The sequence below is a fragment of the Typopeltis vanoorti genome, chromosome 16 (genome assembly GCF_054136105.1).
Source record: "Typopeltis vanoorti isolate ZY-2024b chromosome 16, IOZ_Tvanoo_1.0, whole genome shotgun sequence".
Classification (NCBI taxonomy): domain Eukaryota; kingdom Metazoa; phylum Arthropoda; class Arachnida; order Uropygi; family Thelyphonidae; genus Typopeltis; species Typopeltis vanoorti.
The window spans coordinates 77,235,635-77,256,399 of record NC_143564.1 but is presented as its reverse complement, the minus strand read 5'-3'; the positions used below and the strand labels follow the sequence as shown (position 1 = coordinate 77,256,399).

Genomic DNA, 20,765 nt, shown 5'->3' with positions numbered 1-20,765 from the left:
TCCAACCCCATCTGCTCTAGTTTGACTGTCAACTTATCATGAGGTACTCTATCAAAAGCCTTTGTGAAATCCAAGTATATTACTGTGTATCCTTCTCTGTCCAAGGAAGCAGTCACTTTATTGTAATAAGTAAGTAGATTACTAAAACATGACCTCCCTTTAGCAAATCCATGCTGTCCATTAAAGATTATACTATTGTTGTCAACCCAACTCTGGATCCTAGTTCTCACAAGCTTCTCCAACAACTTAACCACAACACCTGACACAGAGATAGGCCTAGAGTTTGATGCTTGAGTTTGATCACCTCCTTTATGAAGTTGCTCAATCTTGCCCTCCTTCCACTCTTTAGGAACTTGACCAAGTGCAAGACTCGTATTAAAAAAATATGTCAAGGTAGGTGTCAACTCTCTGGCACATTCCTTCAGAATACGCGGTGATATATTATCAAGTCCCACAGCCTTATTTATATCTAGTTTACTCAACTCCACAAACACCTCTTGCTCACTTACAGTCAGTCTCTCCTCCCCATCATCAACTGCTCTCAATCTCTCCATGAAATCACATTCACAAGATTGAAAGACCTTTATGAACTGCTCATTAAGTATCTCCACCACACATTCTGCAAGAGCTGTCTTTATACCATTTCCTCCAATCAATGTCATCCTTCCATAATCATTCTTTCTTTTGCTGGCTACATATCGAAAGAACTCCTGAGGATTCTTTTTGGCTTCATTAGCTAACTGCTGTTCGTACCTCTCTTTAGCAACTCTCACCAACCAAGTCACCCTCCTTGCCTGGTCTTTGTAGAACTCATGAAATTGGTTACTTCCACTTCTCTTATGCTGCCTCCAAAATGTTCTTTTTCTCTGTATTGCATGCTTAATCACTTTATTCATCCATCTCACACCTACCTTATTTAACCTTCTCACCCATGGTATACATTTAGACATTGCATCTACTAAATAGTTTTTGAAAATCCCCTAAACTGCATTGATCTCTTTTCCAGCTAACTCCTCATTCCATGCTACACCTGCAAGCTGTCTCCTGAGCTCTTCATAATTACCCCCATTGTAGTTCCACATATACACTTTTTTCACAGGGGTCCTTGCACTGCTGGCAACCACCCAGGTAATCACCTCATGGTCACTCTCACCAATTGGTGGATGATTTGACACCTCATTTATAATTACATCCTCTGATGAGATGACCAAATCCAAGACCCTTAATCCTCGTGTGCCCTCTGTTACATACTGTCTGAGATAGTTATCCCTCAAAAACTCAAGAAACTCATTTTCTTTACTTCTAGTTGCTATCTCTTCATTCCAGTCTATATTGCCATAATTAAAATCACCCATAATGATCACCCTTTTCTTATTTGTTTGGCTTATTTGACTATACATTTCACTATCACCACCATCCACATTACCAGGTCTATAACAACATCCCACCAAGTATTTGATTCTATTCATCTCTATCTCACACCATACTGCCTCAAAACCACTGGCCCTATTTCCCTCTTGCATCTCTATCTTGTATGGACATAACTCTTTCTCTATCATCAATAACACTCCCCCTTCCTTTTTACCACTTCTATCCTCACGAAACACATCATACCTTTCCATCTCTATTCCTGTCAGGATGTCGTCATCATCTAACCGTGTCTCATTTATTCCGACAATCTTTGGGTGCACAGACGCAATTAGTGCAACGATTTCATCCGCCATGTTTCTTATACTTCTAGCATTGGTATACAAACACAACAGCTCATTTCTGGATCTACAGCTAGTTCCACTGATACCACTCACTCGATGTGATCTCTCCATGCTGGACTGGGGCCATTTCCATTTCTGATTCTTCATTTTAGAACCCTTTGCAATTCCATCTGTTTCCTCTTGATCCCTGGTCATCCCATTTCTTTCCTGCCTACACATGCTCTCACCTCCTCTTGGGGCATTCACCTTTCTCACGCTGTGTACCCCTGTCCACCCTGGGCCTCCCTGTTTCCCTGCTCCTCTTGCATACCCATTCTCTCATTTTCTACACTCATACCACTCACTTCCCTATTCATTTCCACTTCTTCAATCTCTCCTGTCTTACTCTTCTGCTCTTCCACATCACTCCCCTCTCAATCTGATTCATTCTCTCTATTCACTTCTCTACCTTCCAGCAGCAGTGTCTCCAAGCGACTCACACCATATCCACTCAAATGCAGTCCATCGCTCCCATACAGCTCACTTCGTCCCTCAAACTCATTCCACACATTAACAAACTGTACTCCCATCTCCTCACACATTTCAGCCAGAATATCATTCATAATCCTTGCTCTCCGCCTCATTTCACCACAATCATACCTAGGCAACACACTGACTACCCTTCCTGTCACACTATTCTCTTTTACCTTTCCAAGCAGTCTCCTGACATTCATTCTGACATGCTCTTTGTTCTCTCTCAAATCATTTGTACCAATTAATACAATTAACTCTTTTGCTCGCTCCCACCTCATATCCAATGCCTCAATCTACTCATTTTACTGCCTGGAAAACATACCTTGTGCATTTTATCCTCTAGCACACCTTTAATAATGGAGTCGCCATACAACGCCACTCGCTCATCTTTCGTTAACTCTTTCATGCCATCATTATTTATTTTAATACTTTTTACTCGAATTCTCTTAATTTCATTCTGCATCCATTTCATTTCTTGCCTTATCCAATCCAATTCACCTTCCGAATCTCGCGACACATTCTCTCTATCATCAAATCTTTCTAACTTTCTAACTCTCAACCCCCTCTTCTCACTTTCTCTCTCATTCATCCTTCTTTGTTTCCGTACTTTCGGTCCAACATACATCCAACTTTCACTATCATTTTTCTCACTTTCACTCTCATTTATCTTTCTTTGTTTCCGTACTTTCGGACTAACATGCGTCCAACTTTCGCTATCATTCTTCTCACTTTTACTGTCATTCATCTTTCTTTGTTTCATTACTTTCAGTCCAACATGCGCCCAACTTTCTCCATCATTCATTCTTTTTTCGCTATCATTTATTCTTTCGATTTTTTTCGCTTGCGATTTCTGCATCACGCCATTTCTACTTTCATTCGTTCTCTCAATTTCGTTTCTTTCCGCCTCACTTTCGTCCCTTTTAACATCCGTCACGGTTTTCAAATCGCTCTTTTTCTTTTTTCCTGAATTTTTAACATTTTTTCGCCCCTCTTTCTCACCATCCTTCTCTTTCAAACGTGCACTCGCGACACAATCGGTACTAACACTTTCTGTCATCAATTTCATATTTGCATTCATCAGGTCCTCGTTCAGGTCACACTTCTCACACACCCTTCTTCCATCCGCATTAAACATCCACAAATCATTTATGTAATCGAAGGAATACATATAACAGACCTCACACTTAATGAAACGACTGAAATCTAAATTAAAATCATGGAATGACAATGCCACCGCCATTTTTTTTTCTCTCTGCAGGTTACTAGGTCTAATAATAACGATTTCATAATTTATTTTAGGCAAGAAAAATCCCCCACACTAATAATACCGGTAGCATACAACATTTACAGCCACTTTTACTCAAACAATTACACATATATACTTAATTATTCCTAGTAAAACTTATCTGAATCAGGAGCTCTTCAAATCGCGTCCACAGCGCTTGGCTCACTAGCACCCTTATATGATTGAAGATTACTTAATAGGCTGCCATGCAAAACCCAATCAAATGCTCTACATTAGATTCCCCCAACATTTTTATGGCATTTGCCCAAAGATAGATGATATATGCAAGACCCCCCCCCCCCCCATCGGTTGACAGAGGCAGAATCCATACTGGAAATTGTTTATTAGTTTAGAGAATTCAAAGATTTTAAAAAGGATGGTAATTAGATGGCAAGATATGTTGTCCTTAGGAATGGGTTGAATGCAGGCTAATTCCTAAACTTCAGGACAAATACCATTAGAATAGGAGAGAATTAAAAAGACAACACAGAACAGGAGACAACTTTAGTACAAAAACCTTCAAGGCAATTCCATCAGGACCAAAAGATTTTCTGGCATCCAGTCTGGATTCTTCTGATCTATTTTTGGTGAAAAATCAAAAAGGCATTGAATGTTGTTTACTTGGAATGGTAGGAATACATTAACCAAGATCATGTATACAAGAATAAAGGAAATAAGAAGCCAGAAAATTTGCTTTTCTGTGGTTAAGGATGCAATGAAACCATCAACTGCAAAAGAGATGGAAGCAGGTTGGTCAAAAGTTAGTCAACAGCTTTGGCAAGAGACCAGAAAGTGACTGCTATTTGGACATGATGCAAGTTTCCAGCTTTTTAGCACTTTCAAAATCAGTTTTGGACGTGTTGATTGTTTATAGCTATTTTGGGTTTTGATATAAACAGAAATGAAAGATGGAGATTTCAATGAAAGCTGATTGTGATAGTCCAGTTCTTTTCTTATACAGTCTTAGCACAGTTCTTGGAGAACCAAGACATAGATAAGGGACAAGAATTTAAATTGAATGTTTCCATAGCAATAAGAATTGCTTCAGGAGTACATTCAGTGGAAATATCTCAATCAGAAGACTGAAAATAACAATCCAATCTAAGAAAATGAGGCAGAAATCATGAAGATTTCTTATAATAACAGACAACATGTGGATGAACAGACAACATGTCGATGAAAGTGACTGAATAAGTATTGCTACATTGGAGAAGAAATCAATGCTAGGTCATGTGGCCTGAATGTCTAGAGGACAAACAACTCCACAGTTTACTTAAAAGGGTTACCAGTGAGGAAGAGAGATAATGCTTGAGGAATGGTTAGGGTAATCTTGTATGTGAAGAATTTGTGTCGGATCATTGGTAGTAGCAAATGTCTAAGCAGCTCTACCTGCATGATTTGTGTAAATGAAAAAAAGAAAGCTAGTTTAAATTTTGAACATTACAATTTCCATGAAAGACAAATTACAGAAACATTACAATTTCCAAGAAAGATGACCTCACTATTAGGAAATCTTGACTAGAGAAAATCAAAAGTTCAGAATCACTGATGGTATTAGAGAAAGGACAGGTACAACAAATAAATCTGATAGAATGGTACTGAAAGATCAAGAAGCCAAAGACTAAGTTGGAAACTCTCTGACATGGTATATCAGAGCAAACATATGCACAAATGTCACCTGTGACACAAAAAGAAGTTAAAGAGATTAAAGAATTAGCTGTAAAAACTGAGGTCGGCAGTTTCAATAAGAAATTTCTTAAAAATGAAATTAGTTCTCAGATCGTATCTCCCAAACAACCAGACCAGGTAAGCATTCACTCTTTAAAATTAAGTAAATAATAATGACTAAGGCAGACAGACTATGATGATTACAGAAACATATGAGAATTACGATATTACAGAAATTTTCCAAATACATATTTGAAACACATTTTGAGCTTATCAAAATACTGATAAGCATGCAGTTATGCAAATGTTTTGAAGGATTGAAGATGTGATTTGTGAATCACAAGTAATGTTTGCTGTTGAAAACGTTACATACTTGTATATTCGAGTTATTAAATACTCAAATTTTTCATAGTAGCAATAAGTAATATCTAATGTTATAGAATACTCACCCACCAAGATGTCCTCCACAATTACTTAAATATTTATTGTAATCTAATCTAAGTAGTAACTGAGCAAGATGAGGACTAGCTTGGTGACTCCGTACTGCTGATAAGATGCGAAATAATAAATAGGTTTCACGTCTAAAATTCTGAATAAGAAATAACAACATTATTTCAAAAATCATAATTATCCATTTCTAATAACTGAAAATGAAATTAAAAAAATTACTTAACAATATTTCTGCTTATTCTTTTAAATTACTGTTATAATTAAAGCAGGTAAATAAAAAATTAAATAATAATGATAAAAGAACAGTTTTATTTGGTCATTGGATCAACTACAAAGATGATGAAGCCTAATAGTTTCGTTACTAAAACTTGTCGCATCTCGTGGGCAAAAAATACATAAAAATAAATTACATACAACTGCATAAAAAATAAATAAAAACAATAAAGGCAAACAAATTATAGCTAAAACATTGCTGAAACAAACCATGTAAAAACTGTTACAATATAAACTGACTGAAATCACATGCACATCTCACTGTCTTCAAGGAAGCAGCTAATGATTCTTGTCTGTCCAAAAATACCAAGTTGCTGTCTGTCAAATCTTTCACTGAAAATGTAATTGAAATGTAATATGTAATATAAACTGACTGAAATCAAGTAGAATGTGGGAGGTGGCATGAGTTACACAGTTCAGTACTGTGTGTGTGTGCAGACAGTTGACTAAAAGTTGACATCTGATGTATGGAAGGATCTGATAGCGATTTCCAAATATCACACAGGATTAATCCTTGGTTCCTATTAAGTGTGCCTTGTGAAAAGATGACCATAGTAGATTCTTTAATGTATTCCTCTCATTTTACTCACACCACTTAAATATTTAATGCATACTTTTTATATTTAAAAAGTTTCATATAAATATTTCATATTTAATATATACTGAAGGAAGTATCACATTTTATTTCTCTGAGTATCAATTCAAATTTTACATGCACCTTAACATAATCATATGTCAGCTTATGATAACCTCAAGCAATGTTAAGTAGGACTGATTTTGATTTTCCCAAGGATGACCAAACATTTGTAGGTTTTTAATTAAATAGTAAGCTAGGAATGCCAAATTTGGTTCATAACATAATCATCTGAACTGAGAGCTGTGAATTCTCAACTGTGAATTGAATCTCAAGTGAATTCTCTTGAGCAACCCCAGTTAATTTTCTAAGACAGATATTATTATTGGCTTTCCACCAGGAAGGTCAAGTTCATATATAGTGGCAAATGAGTGACACTCACAATTTACCAACATTTATTGATATCTTTACATTACTTGTATCCACTGCCAAATGTGTTCAAGGTAAATTTTATGTTTATGAGGGGGAAAATGGGGGGGGGGGAGAACTAACCTCAGCTACAGGCTGATACTACTAGGCTAACACAGTGCTGGAAAGACACTAAAAAGAATGTTAACCACATACTGAATAATCATTTTGTTTGTTGCAAGTATTCAATGAAGCTAGAGAGTTGGTGAGTTATAGTATACAGTGAGATGAAGTTCAGGGCCACCTTGTTAAGGTGGTTAAGTCATTGAATCATGTATAACACAAAATTCATCATTCCAATGTAGAGATTACTTGCATATAATTACATACAGATGCAGTTTATCTTCTTCCTCTCTTTCCATCATTTTATTTTTTTCCTCATACATATTTATACACTAACACATAAAAACAAATTATAAAAGGAAATTTCCAAATGAAAGCAAAAATTGTAGAACTAATGATTTATGCCAGAAGAAATGAAATGTTTATATTCAAGCATATAACATTTTAATGTTTGCAAAGAGAGAGAGAGAGAGAGAGAGAGAAATTACCAACATAATCTTGTGGAATTTAAACAATGAAATTACTTTTTTGGAATTAATAAAATAAATTAAATACTTTTCCATATACTGACTAGTGATTTTATTATATATTATTATTAACTGGCTACTGCTAAGGAGTATCAAGTCTCACTGTTGGTGGTTTATTCTAACACAAACAATGCCTATTGCCATAACCTGACAGGATATCAAGCCATAACAAAACACACTGACACAGACTCTTGAGTGACAGAGATCCCAAATTTTATATTTTCATTCTAATAACTATTTGCTAATAATTTTGTTTGTTGCAAGTATTCAATGAAGCTAGAGAGTTGGTGAGTTATAGTATACAGTGAGATGAAGTTCAGGGCCACCTTGTTAAGGTGGTTAAGTCATTGAATTGGATAACTGCACTGCTGAAGAGAAAACTAACTTGTAAGAAAGAGGAAGCTATTCTCCCACATTACAAGGTTTTAATAAGACCACACCTGGACTACCGTGCACAGATATATTCAACTAGGTTCTGAGGGGAGACAGCTGAAAATATGTATTATATTCAACTAGGTTCTGAGGGGAGACAGCTGAAAATATCCAAGGTGGGAGACCAAGATAAAAAACTGGCATATGGAATTGCACATATGAGAAGAGATTAAGAGAATGTGGTCTTCCAAGTTTGAGGAATATGTGGATGAAAAGAAACATGACAGAAACATACTTCTTACTAACCTGTATGTGATATTGCAGCATATAACCGGTGCTAGCAGAACTTGGGAAGGGGGGGGGGGAGAATCATCCATAGAAATTGGAGGCATGATGTGAAATCCAGATTCTTTTCATGGAAAATGTTGGGCATGCAGAATGGACTACTATGAGAATCACATCTCATAGTAGTCCATTCTGCATGCTCACATCTGCATACAATGTGAATGCATCTTTGGTGAACATGTTCAAAAAAGGAGATGTGATATTTAAGGTATGAGTGACTAAAAATGGCCCTTCTTCAATGACTCCTTGGAACAGCATACATAATAATAACAATACTCTGTAATATCATAAATGATATCTTCTTGTGGGAGAGAAGAGCCTTAAAATTTTTGAGTGGCATTGAACTCCCTTCTTGTGTCAATCAAGCTTTTCATGCATCTGATTTAAAATTTTTTCATTGATGTTGCACTCACTACATCATCATAATCATTATCTATGAGGGTGGTCTGAAAGGTTCTTGTTCTGTTTCTGACAGAAACATTTGAGTGTAAAGGAGTCAAAGTTTTTTGTGAAAGGTGGTGGTAAGAATTTATATGTATATATTGGTAATTTACATGTATATATGTGCAAGCTTGGAGCAGTTAGTAAAGGATAAGCTGCATGAGGGAAGATGTGTGAAGTGCATCGAGTGATGGAAGCAAGTTCTAGTTTTCAATTTGTATGATAAATTGTATGAAATCATGTTGTTTGTTCAGGTGGCTGAGGAAGGTTTTATCAGCCATGTGGACAAATAATGAAAATATTGTTGTCCAAGTGTCTTAAGGATCAAAGCTGTATAACTGGGAGGAGACCTCCACATAGTCTTTTAAGGAATGCAGAGAATCAACTGGGGCTTCTGACCTAATGTCCAATCCATGCTTTCTCATGGTGCATCCTGTCAGGTATACTGAAAAATGAGGAAGGACTGGCAATTTGGGATTGCCAGTCCTTCCTCATTTTTCAGTCCTTCCTGAGTAAATTGTATTCTTAACAACTTAATGTAAAATGATGGTACAACATGAGAGAATTTCATGCTGGCTGGGGCATCATCTGGTTAAACAAGGCCCCACTGTTTTGGTCAGAGAACCAGAGAGAACAGCAAAAAAAGTCTGCTAATGGAACACATCCCAACAATATCAACAGAGTTCAATTGGTACTATCAACATAAGAACATCAATGGAAAGGAAATGGAACTAGCAGGAGTATTGGATAGGTACAAGACCAACATAATAAGCGAGACTGAAACAAGGAAGATAAAAACAGGTGAGATCTTTCTAAGTGACAAATACAAAGGTTATATTCTGGTAATAACAATCAGAGAAAAGAGGGAGTATCCATAGTATTCAACAATATGAGGATAATCTTTTTGAATGGCAGGCAATATCAAGTAGAGTGATGTGAGAAAATATCAGAATGGTGAACTGGACAATAAGATTCATTTGTGCTTATGGTCTTACAGAAAGTTCAACCAAGGAAGAAATGGAGGAAATTTTTGAGGCATTAGAGAGGGCAGCTGGCTCAATGAAAAAGGAAAAGTTGAACCAAGTTGGAGATCTAAACAGCAAGGTAGGATACCAAACATATAGAAATGTTTTGAGAAAATTTGGAGACATGGATTAGTAATTACTAATTCCAACATAAAAATGCACATAAATTCACGAGGAGAGAAGATGCAAGAAATGAGAAAGTCTCATTGACTATGTTGATAGCAATGTTTTCCCACTAGTTCAGGACATAAGAATATATAGAGGATTTGAAATAGGAAGTGACTACCATTTAGTGTTGAGCAGGATAAAATCAAATTTCATATTGAAAAGAAGAGCATGTAAGAAATTTTAAAATGAATCAAGGTTGAGCAGCTTTCAGAAGTGAACTGTAGACTAAAATATGCAAACATCATTGAAAAAAAAAATGAAAAACTTTGAAAACAAGAACAAAACCTTGGAGACTGAATGGCAAATCCTGAAGAAATGATTGATTCAGCCAGAGAGGCATATGGTTAGGTTGTCTGCAAAGATAGAAAAATCAGAACTTCATGGTGTGCTTAGAAAGTTAAAGAGGTGAAGGAAAAGAAGAAAGCATATTATTATTATTATTAAGAGAGACTTCCAGGGAGTCAGAGACTCATCAAGAAAGGCAACATACTACACACACACCAGCTATGATATTTATTCTTGAATTCATTCACACTGCTTGCTCTTGCAACATCCAATGGCAATCCATTTCAATCACACACCACCCTATGAGAGAAAAATCTAGCCCTCACCCCATTCTTAGCTTCCAAGGATGCCCTGTTATCCTTTCCCCACCCTCCATAAATTGAAATCCTGTATGATCCTTTCAGAAGTTTGCAAGTCTCGATCATATCACCCCCCCCTCTTTCTCCTGTGTGCTAGTGTCTGCAGTCTACAAATTCTCAATCTGTCTTCATAATCAGTATTCACAATCCTGATATCATTTTTAACACTCTCCTTTGAACTCTCTCCAATATATCAGAATCACAACGGAAACTAGGAGACCAGACCTGTCCAAGTGAGGTCTCATCAAGGCCTTGTAAAGAGGCAAAATGACATCCTTATCTTTACATGTAAATGTTCGTTTCAGCACTGCAATTATCTTTTGAGTTGTATTTGCAATCTGTGCCACATGGCTCCTGAAATTCAACTTCCTATCTACTAACACTCCAGGATCCCTAACCTTATCAGTTTCTTCTAGCATAATCCCGCCAATATAATACAGCATTGGATATCTAATCATGCTGAAGTGAATGACTTGACATTTACTGACATTGAAATGACATCCATTTTCCCATTCCCACAATTCCAGCCTATTCAAATCATTCTGCAAGTACTGCATATCAGCAGCATTACTGATTACCCTACCTATCATTCTCATCAGCAAACAGCTATATGTCCCTTGTCAAATTCTTCCCAATATCATTAATGTATAGATTGAATAACAATGGACCAAGCACTGATCCATGTGGTACACCACTTGTTAGCTTAAATTTTGTAGACTCACATCCCCCATATACCACTTTTTCATATCTATCTGTCAGCCATCCTCTTATCCATGCTAATATTCTATAATCCAAACCCATATTCTCCAATTTATGCAACAGTCTACAATGCTGTATTCTGTCAAAAGCCTTCCTTAGCAAAATCCAAAAGTATCATGGTGTATCCATTCCCCTTGTCTAGTTCAATGGTAACATTGTTATAAAATGTGAGCAAGTTGCTAAAACATGACTGTCCCTTAGTAAACGTACGTTGCTCATGCAAAGTAGAGATTCACTGTCAACCCATTTCTGAATGCAAGCCCAAACCAATTTTTCCAAAATCTTCATTACCACTTCTGAGATACTAATTGGTCGATAGTTGGATACATCTGCTTTTGCACTACCCTTGTGCAATGGAATTACCATACATTCTTTCCATTCCTGTGGAATCTTTCCTGTTCTGAGACTCATATTAAACAGCCTGGTCAAAGAAATAGCCATTTAAACTGAACAATCTTTTAGCACACATGCTGATATCCCACCAGTCCCTATTGCTGAATTCTTATTCAGTTTGTGCTACAGCTCTAATACCTCTAGTGAAGAGGTAGCAGTGAGCTCAATGTTGCATGTACACCAGGCTGATAGCTTTTAACAAAATGGGTACTCATTAGTAGAACAACCGCTTCTGCATCTGTAAACCTCATGCCATCTGCATTTAGAAGAGTTATTCTTTCATATTCATTCTATTTTTTACTTGCAGCATATCGACAGAATTCTTTTGGGTTGTCTTTAGCATGCAGAGCCAGTTTCTTTTCATACTCAGACTTTGCTTTCCATGCAACAGTTGTGAGTATTCTAGCCTACTTCTTTTAACTTTCACAATGGACATCATCCTTATGCACACGATATTTCTTCCACATCATCCTTTTCTTATGAATCTCTTGCTTAATAAGATTACACATCCATTTGACTCCTACCCTATTTATTCTTCGAACTCTCAGGACACATTCTGATATCGCATCATTTAAGTAATGTTTAAATGCTTCCCATGAACTGTCAATATTCTTCCCATCCAGCAACCGATCTCATTCCACTGAACTCAGGATACTCCTCAGTTGGTCATAATTTCCTGCTTTGTAGTTCAACATGTAACCTTTTCTGAATGGAACATTCATAAACTCAGTCACTTCCCAAGTTGAGTACCACATGAACACTGTCACCAACCAGAGGCAGAACAGTTACATCTTTAACTGAAATCCCTCTGACACTTTGATCTCAAGTTCTATCACATACTGCTTGAGGAAGTTGTCCCAGAACAGCTCAATAAATGAATTTTTATTCTTCTCATAACCTTATACAGCTTCCAGAGATGATATTCTATGAAAAATGTCATCCACACTAATCAGGTAATTACCCCTTACCAATTTATATGTCTCAATCATGTTGCATTTTTTTTCCTTTTACTGACAAGGCTCTATAATTTGAATTCTCTCAATCTGTCCTCATATTCCACATTCCAGAGATCAACTTAGTCAATCGTCTCTGAACACTCTTCAGCATCTCCTTTTGAAAACCTGGAGACTAAATATCCCTGCAAATCCTATACTATACTATGCTTCCCGATTTTTAAAACCTTATACTCTGCAATTAAACTGACATCCCCACACACACTCGCCCATTCAGACAGTCTATTTAGGTCCTCTTGCAAAGTTACAACATCGGCTCTATCATCAAGGCCCATGGCCTTATTGACATCAAGTTTACTCAATTTCTCATATACCTCCTGCTCACTCACAGTGGTTCCTTCCCCATTCCCACTGCTCTCAAGTTCTGCATTATGTTATAATCACAAGGATGGAATACTTCAATGAGAACTGCTCATTAAATATTCTACTATATCTTCCTCAGTGTTTATCATTCTCCCATTATCCCTGACCAAAACATCATTCTCCCATAATCATTCTTTCTTCTGTCCACATATGGAAAAAACCCTAAGATTTCTTTTAGCATCATTTGCTAACTGCTGTTTATAGTGCACTTTTTCTTACCTTTACTAAGTGAGTCACCTTCCTTGCTTGCTCTTTGTACTCCTCATGTAACTGATTATCTCCACTCATCTTGTGCTGCCTCCACAATGCCTTTTTCTTCCAGATTACAGGCTTCACCTCTTCAGTCATCCATTTTACACCTACTTCATTTAATCTCCTGAACTTTGGAATTCACTCAGTCATTGCATCTGCAAGATACTTCCTGGATAGAGACCAAGCAGCATTGATTTTCTTTCTATGCAATTCCTCATTCCATGATATCACTGAAAGCCACCTCCTGAGTTTGCCATAATCACCAGGGTTATAGTTCAGCATATAACTCTTTCTCATAAAAGTGCTGATATGGCTGGCACCAAAGTGATCACTTCATGGTCACCAACTGGAGAAAGATGTGACACGTCATTATACAAAGGTATTTCCAAATATAAGGCCTGAGAGCACATCTATCATTTGCATGATAACATAATCTGAAGAGAACATTTTGTATCACTTTCATCATATGACTACAGGGTGACATCTCATGAGTGGTGTGTGCAGCATAATCCAGTTTCTGCTGCTTTGGCAGAAATTCATCACCAAATGGCAGAAGTTACAGAGCAAACTGTATATCACAGTAACAGACCTAGTGTAAAATCTTTGTAACAGCTATGCCATGCCCACATCCAATCAGACAACTGGTTACATCTATGCATCTGGCACTATTTTTTTTTTTTTCCGTTATAACTGGGAGGTTTGATAACCTACTGCACCATCAAGATCTTGCAATTTAGCAATTTTCATTTCTTGAACACTGAAAGAGCATCTAGTTGGCAATAAATAGCAATGTGCAGCATACTGTTATTTCCTTGTTTAAGATACTGCATGCTAATTTTATCTATATCAGTATAGGTATACCTTTAGTGTTACAGCAAAACAAATACATAATTATCTTCATCAACTGCAGAAAAGTGATGCCAAAGTCAATTTATGCATTGTGTATAAATTGTTTTCTCATGTGCATACTCATTACCTTATTATTATTTATTTATTTTATTGAAACATCCTAATATGTGGTCATACAGCCATATATAAATTTAATAATCACTATAATAATGAAATATTTTAAGAATTACACACTTCATTATTTTTTAATATCAGTTTCATCTTACATTATTTTTTTTTAAACCATCAGAGGTTATGGTCCTTCAAAACAATGCAAAAAGGTTGTTTCAGAAACAAAAGTAGATGGGGTGGCTCATTAATAGTTTGGTTGGATGGAAAACTGATGTTGTTAGCGATTGCTCTAGTTTTTATCGACTTGGAGGAAAATGGAGAAATGATGAGTTCAGTTCAGTGGAGTGGAACCTAAAGTATTTAAAGAAAATTCATAAGCCCCTTTCTGAGTATCATCTCAAGCAAGATTTATTCTTGCCTGAAATACTCAAAAAGAAAATTCCTACCCGACTGGTTCCAACAGTCACTTGCCAATCATTTGGGATTTAACTTTCCAAATTACATAGTATAGCATCTGTAAAAAGGTGATATGCAATGAAGTTGCAAAAATAATATAATAAAATTAAGCCATATAGCAATAATCAACTGTCTTTAAAAATAATATTGTCACCAATCTATTTTTCATAGAGAAAGAGAGATGTAAATAAACATACAAGAGTCAATGAATTGAGTTGCATAAGCTCTCTCTGTCCTATAGATTCCCGAACTCGAGAGAAAAAACTGCAGAACACTAGACACATATCCAATATTTGCTGCAAACAGTTATATACCTGAAACAAAAAAACACAAAACTAATATATATATATACAATAGGTTTAAAAATTTCAGAATAAAAAAAACTCAAAGAAATGGAAAAGTATTTGATTTTAATTTATCAAAAACATGAAGAGGTTAATAATTATGCCTTACATTTTCCTTTACAAGGTTTAATTACAATAGATTTCATGATAGCCAGTGCTCCACTATTCAGGGGCTGTGGGTCAATTATAAACTATAAAGAAAAAAGCTCCTTTGAGCTGTCCAAGCTTCCCATTAAAAAATGTGTGGAGCCTAGAAACTAACAGAAGTTATAAATAAAATGTAGAAATATAATTTGGAATTGATGGAAACTAGTGATGTTAAATGGAAGAATGGAAAATGAAGATTATCATTTTAAAATTGTCAAATCTCATCTCAAAGGAGGATAAACTTACTAAAAGTAAATATATGGTTAAAAACCAAGGTGAGTAAGGCTTTAATTTTACAAAAATGTGCACACCGACAAAACAAATATAGATAGAAGAAAGAGAAACAATCATTATCAAATTTAAACTACTGAAAATAAACATGTATTTATATTTTAATGAAAGATAAAAATTCAAAGACTGGAAAGTATGTGATGAGAAAACAAGGAATATGGAAAATAAATGATACTTAAAGGTTTATAGAGTTATGAGCAAATTTAGTCTCACAACTAGAGAGATTATATACATAAAAATGTCATATGGTTGCTTCATCAGGCCATAAAAGGCAAAATGACAAATACTATACAACTATCAGTACCAAGTAGAAAAGTTCATTGTTGGAACTGCCAAAAATAGATTAAAACTGGCAGTAAAAACAAGAAGTTTTAGTAGACAAGAGAGGTCTTGTCTACTAAATCTTTTTGTAGCATGTACAAAAATTGATAAATAATGATACTAAAAGAACTAGTAATCCAACTAAAAGATCTGCTCTTCTAAACTGAGAATTAAGATTTTTCTCCCATTTATTTTATACCTGTATAGTAATAGTATTTCTGGCAGTCTGTTATTGTCCATTCGATGTTCTAACCATTTCTGTTTATCTTGTTGGAGGTTTAATGGAATATTTACAGTACTAGGAAAGGATTAAAAACTAATTTTAATGCTTCCAATATTTCGTCTCACACAAGAGTTATTTGTAATCTTCAGGGATTACAAATAACTCTTGCTCAAATACAACACAATACTAAGTGAAACACATGGGTGACTCTCTATCTAGGTGATGCGCCCTCTATGGGCATTTGCAAGTGGTCTAGGATATAAAGTGGGACAGACCTCTGATAATTAATGTTTCCCAAATTTTGTGAAGTTTTGTAGAACTGTATTTATTTAAAAACAGAATCTAAAATTAGTCTTTCTTTTTTGAATTTACTATGGTGGAGCATAGTAAATTCAAAAATGACTGTGGGTTGTATCCAAAACATGGTCTGCAAGGCCAGATTGACCATAGTCATGATTGTAGATGTATGATTTGTGTTCTTCTAAACAGATGGTTGCTGATCTACCTATGGACAAACAGTAGATTGCTGTATTCTTATTAATTTCACACTATTATATTTATTTACAGTTGGTGGAAAAAAAATCAATAATCTCAGACTTTCCGATGACACTGACCTAATAGCAGAGAACAGACATCAGTTACAAGAATTAACAGAGTTTCTAAGAAACTCGGTGATTGTGGATTAAAGATCAGCATTCAGAAATCAAAACAATGTCTTCAAGCAATAACTCTAACAAAATTTCAGTTAATGATGAAAAATTGAAAGTACAAACATTCACTTACTTGGGAAGAATACAAACACAGAGATGTCTAAGTCTAAACATGACATTAAAGCATGCATTGCTAAAGCAACTGTTGCCCTTCAGAAATTACAGCCACTTTTTAAAGACAATAAAATACTTCTAGCTTCAAGACTACCAGTAGATACCCTTGTTAACTCTATCTTACTATATGGATGTGAGAGTTGGACATTTGCTAAAGTAAGATGAGAAAAGACTATTGGCCTTAAAGATGAAGTGCTACAGAAAACTTTTGAAGATATCATATACGGCATATGTAACAAATAATAATGTTAGGAGGAAAATTCGCTAAACTGCTAGAACACAAGAAAACATCATCACTGAAATACATCAGAAACAACTGTGGTGGCTGGGCCCCCAGATAGCTTACCTAAATTAGCACTAAAGGGCTTGACTTCTGGTAAAAGACACCAGGGTACAAACTAGAATCACCTGGATAGATAATATTCGAAAATGGACTAATTTTTCATTCTTTGTATAACCCCAATGGTTATACAAAAACTACAAGGTCTATAGACTATGGGTGAAGAAAATGATTTTTATTTACTTTAATGGATTGTTTCAGCATCTCAGCAGCTTCAATAAAGAGCCTTTTAGATTGGACTGTTGATCAGTTAATAAAGTGCTATGCTACTTAACAGAGTGGTCTTCATTATGCCCCGAAATCTGTTATATAGCCCAAAGGCTATACATATAAAGAACTATTATCCACTGAAGTGAAGTCTTACCTTGCATGCAATTAATGAAAATCACTCAAGTCTTGGAACCTTTCATAAAACAGTATATAAGTTTCTATTAAAATTGCAAGTCACATCATGAAACCCTCCATAAAAAAGACTGAGCAGGAAACATTGTTTAATTTGTTCGGCATTTGTTCAACAGGGATACTGATGAAAGTGAGATCTAAGCTAGCAAGAATATTCTGCAAATAATAGTCTTTCAGTTTCTTTGCATATGAATAAACCTTTTCAAGATGAGATACAAGAAGTTTTGCTAGCTATTCAGATAACAAGCATGCAGGCCCATTGATTCTGTCAATGATCAGGAAGAGTGGTATGCCATCCTTAAAATTGTTGATGTGCTCCCAAACCAATAAAAAGCTATTCAAAATTCTAAACTTATATGATATAAATGGAACCTTATACACAACAGTGACTTTTATTTATGTTGCAAGTTATCAGTTAAAACTAAAGGGTGTAGAAGAAGATAGTACTGATAAGTGTAAACATCACAAACTATAAATAGAACAATATAAATAGCAATTTATTTATTTATACCTACTAAAAGTCATGGGTAAATTTTGGGTGGCAAAATATTCTGGAGGAAAGATGACTTAAAAGGAATCAAAGATGATAAAAGGTTATTTCAAAGCCGAACGTAGAGTTTTATAAGGTAAATTGACCAGAGAGCTTATGGGAATACACTCCCTGGCATTCACAAGTTGCCTTAGTGTGGACTACTTAGAAGACATAGGCACAACCCAAGCATCTACAGCAAACCCTCAATTAGTGCACCTAATGCGTTCTTTAAAACAGGCGCATTCATTGAAAACACACTAATCAAATATAATAACATATGGGAAAAAGTATAATTCGTTCCTCAAATTTCTTTTTTGAACCTTAATTTTTTTATAAAAGAATTAAGGTATGTCTCAGGGGCTAGGTAAAGGAAAACTATGAAGCTGAAAGACAATAAAACATATTCAGAATATAAATTTTATTATTCTACTTCTTAACAAAGAATTGAGCTAACATACTTTGGCAGGCATTTTGTTTCTTTTTTTTCATACAACCGATGGTATAGCCCTATTGCCTCTTCTACTCGTCTGCAAATTTTACTGCTTCTCTCTACATCAGGGTCAGTCTCTAAGCATTTAATTAACTCTTAAATCTCATTCTGAAGAATTAAGTGATTCCGACCTGCTAAGTTTAGATGCACAGCAGGAAGTCCCGAAGAATATGAAGAAAATTTAACCACTGATAGTCAGTCAAAAATGATTTCACAGAAACAATTTGAAAATATTTTTCGTACAGTCGAAGTTTTTTAGTAGCAATGGACATTATCACTGAAGGGGAGAAAGAAATGAAGGACGCACGAATTGGTCACCAACACGCGAAATCACGTGCTTTATAGATAAAATTTCCTGTTATACAAGCAAAATAGTTACCACTTTAAAAACTACAATGATCATAAAAGAGAAGTTAATTTTCCGAAATTTTCCGTGAAATAATAAACAACTCATCCCAGAAGATGGATGATATTGTCTATTATCGGAATGGATTCTGTTTTTTGTGACATGTGCAGAAGTGTCGAAGGGTCTCGAATCTGTGAGCATATTATAGCAGATGACAAATTTTGGCGGTAAAAATTTGGAACATAGTATACATAGCGTACATGGAAGTAGTGTAGTATGCCATTAAAAATAACTTTGTAAAATGTTTTAAATACTAAATTATTTCATTCTGGCACGTGATTTTTTAAAATAGTTAGCTTTAAAAATGTATAGATAGAAAATTTTTAAAATCTGTAACATTTATTTTTAAGATGTATATAGGCACAATAATCGAATTTGGGTATCGAAAAAAAAAAAATAGCACACTAATCGAGGAATTACTGTATATATTTGCCTGTTATCACTGGCCTGACACCTGTTTTGGACTGGTTGGTTCTCTTCAGAGACCAACTTTTAGAAACTTTTAGAGAAGAAAATCTCTCATTCGGTACTAAGCACCTTGAAACGTCCAAGAAACGTATTTTTCATAAGCAAACTCTCGGTTGGTGTTTAGTAATGATAAAAGGTAATATGAAAACTATACTTCTCCCAAGCAGAGTCTGCCTGACCCACATAACAAATTCAATAAGCACAGTGCATCCTATATGAGGGGCATCTTGAAAGTAATGCCTGTATGTGTTCAGCATTTAAAATGCGACTAACCTTGAGTCATATCTAGTCTTTTTTTTTTGTTCTTTCACCCCCTCCACTGTAGTTTGGTATACAGCGATGTACAAAGTTACATTAATTATATTATCATGTGCACAATGGATAAGTCTTTTACAAATTTTTTTGAGACAGCAATCAAATTTTCAATGCAAAAAAATGTGAATGCAGTTGAAATACTCTGTCAGTTATAAGATTTTAATGGTGAAGCAACTATAGAATGTAAGTATCTGTGTGTTAAGGCTTAAGTGCTGGGAGGATATCGTGTTGGAGGTTTAATGGAGTACTGACAGCACTAGAAAAGTATTAAAAATTAATTTTAATGCTTCCAATATTTCTTAGTCACTGAGACATCTTCAGAGAGTACAAACAGCACTTGTAACACACACACACACACACACACACACACACACACACACACACACACACACACACACACACACACACACACACACAAAGACAACACAATACTTAATGAAACACTTAATGACTCTGAAGTTCTATCTAGATAGTATGCCCTCTATGGACATTTGTAGGCAACCTAGGATGTAAACTGAGACCTCTGACAATTATTGTTTCCCAAATTTTGGAAAGGTTTATGCATCTGTATTTGTTTAAATTAGGATGATTTCTGAGTTTTGCTGCAGATTCAAAAAACAGTCTTTCCTTTCTAAATTTATTATGGTGGAGCATGGTGGTTTTCTTTCAGAAGATCCTGTGAGTTGTATCCAATATATGGTCTTGCAAGGCCTAAGTGACCATAGTTGTGACTGCAGATGTAAGATTTGTGTTCATCTAAATGGATAGCAGCTGATCTACCTGTCTGTCCAAAGTAAGCCAGCCTGCAGGAACAAGATACTTTATATACTCCAGGCACTGAGAGAGAGAGAGGAGGAAGCTGATCTCTGGTAGAACGAATAAGGATAGCAAGTTTCCAGTGGGACTTCAAAGCTGTATAGAAGTTGTACTTTTTTAAA

At 35.5% G+C, this 20,765-nt stretch overlaps 1 protein-coding gene across 1 annotated transcript in view; it reads right to left on the bottom strand.

Moving 5' to 3' along the window:
• LOC150098144 (gamma-tubulin complex component 4-like) overlaps positions 1 to 20,765 on the bottom strand; it is a 307,854-nt gene that overhangs the window by 27,278 nt on the left and 259,811 nt on the right. Inside the window, exons 14-15 of the mRNA XM_090406372.1 lie at positions 14,922 to 15,038; positions 5,628 to 5,767 (exon numbers count right to left, since the gene is read on the bottom strand). Coding sequence (XP_090262498.1) covers positions 5,628 to 5,767; positions 14,922 to 15,038 — 257 coding nt within the window. The remainder of the gene's footprint in view (positions 1 to 5,627; positions 5,768 to 14,921; positions 15,039 to 20,765) is intronic.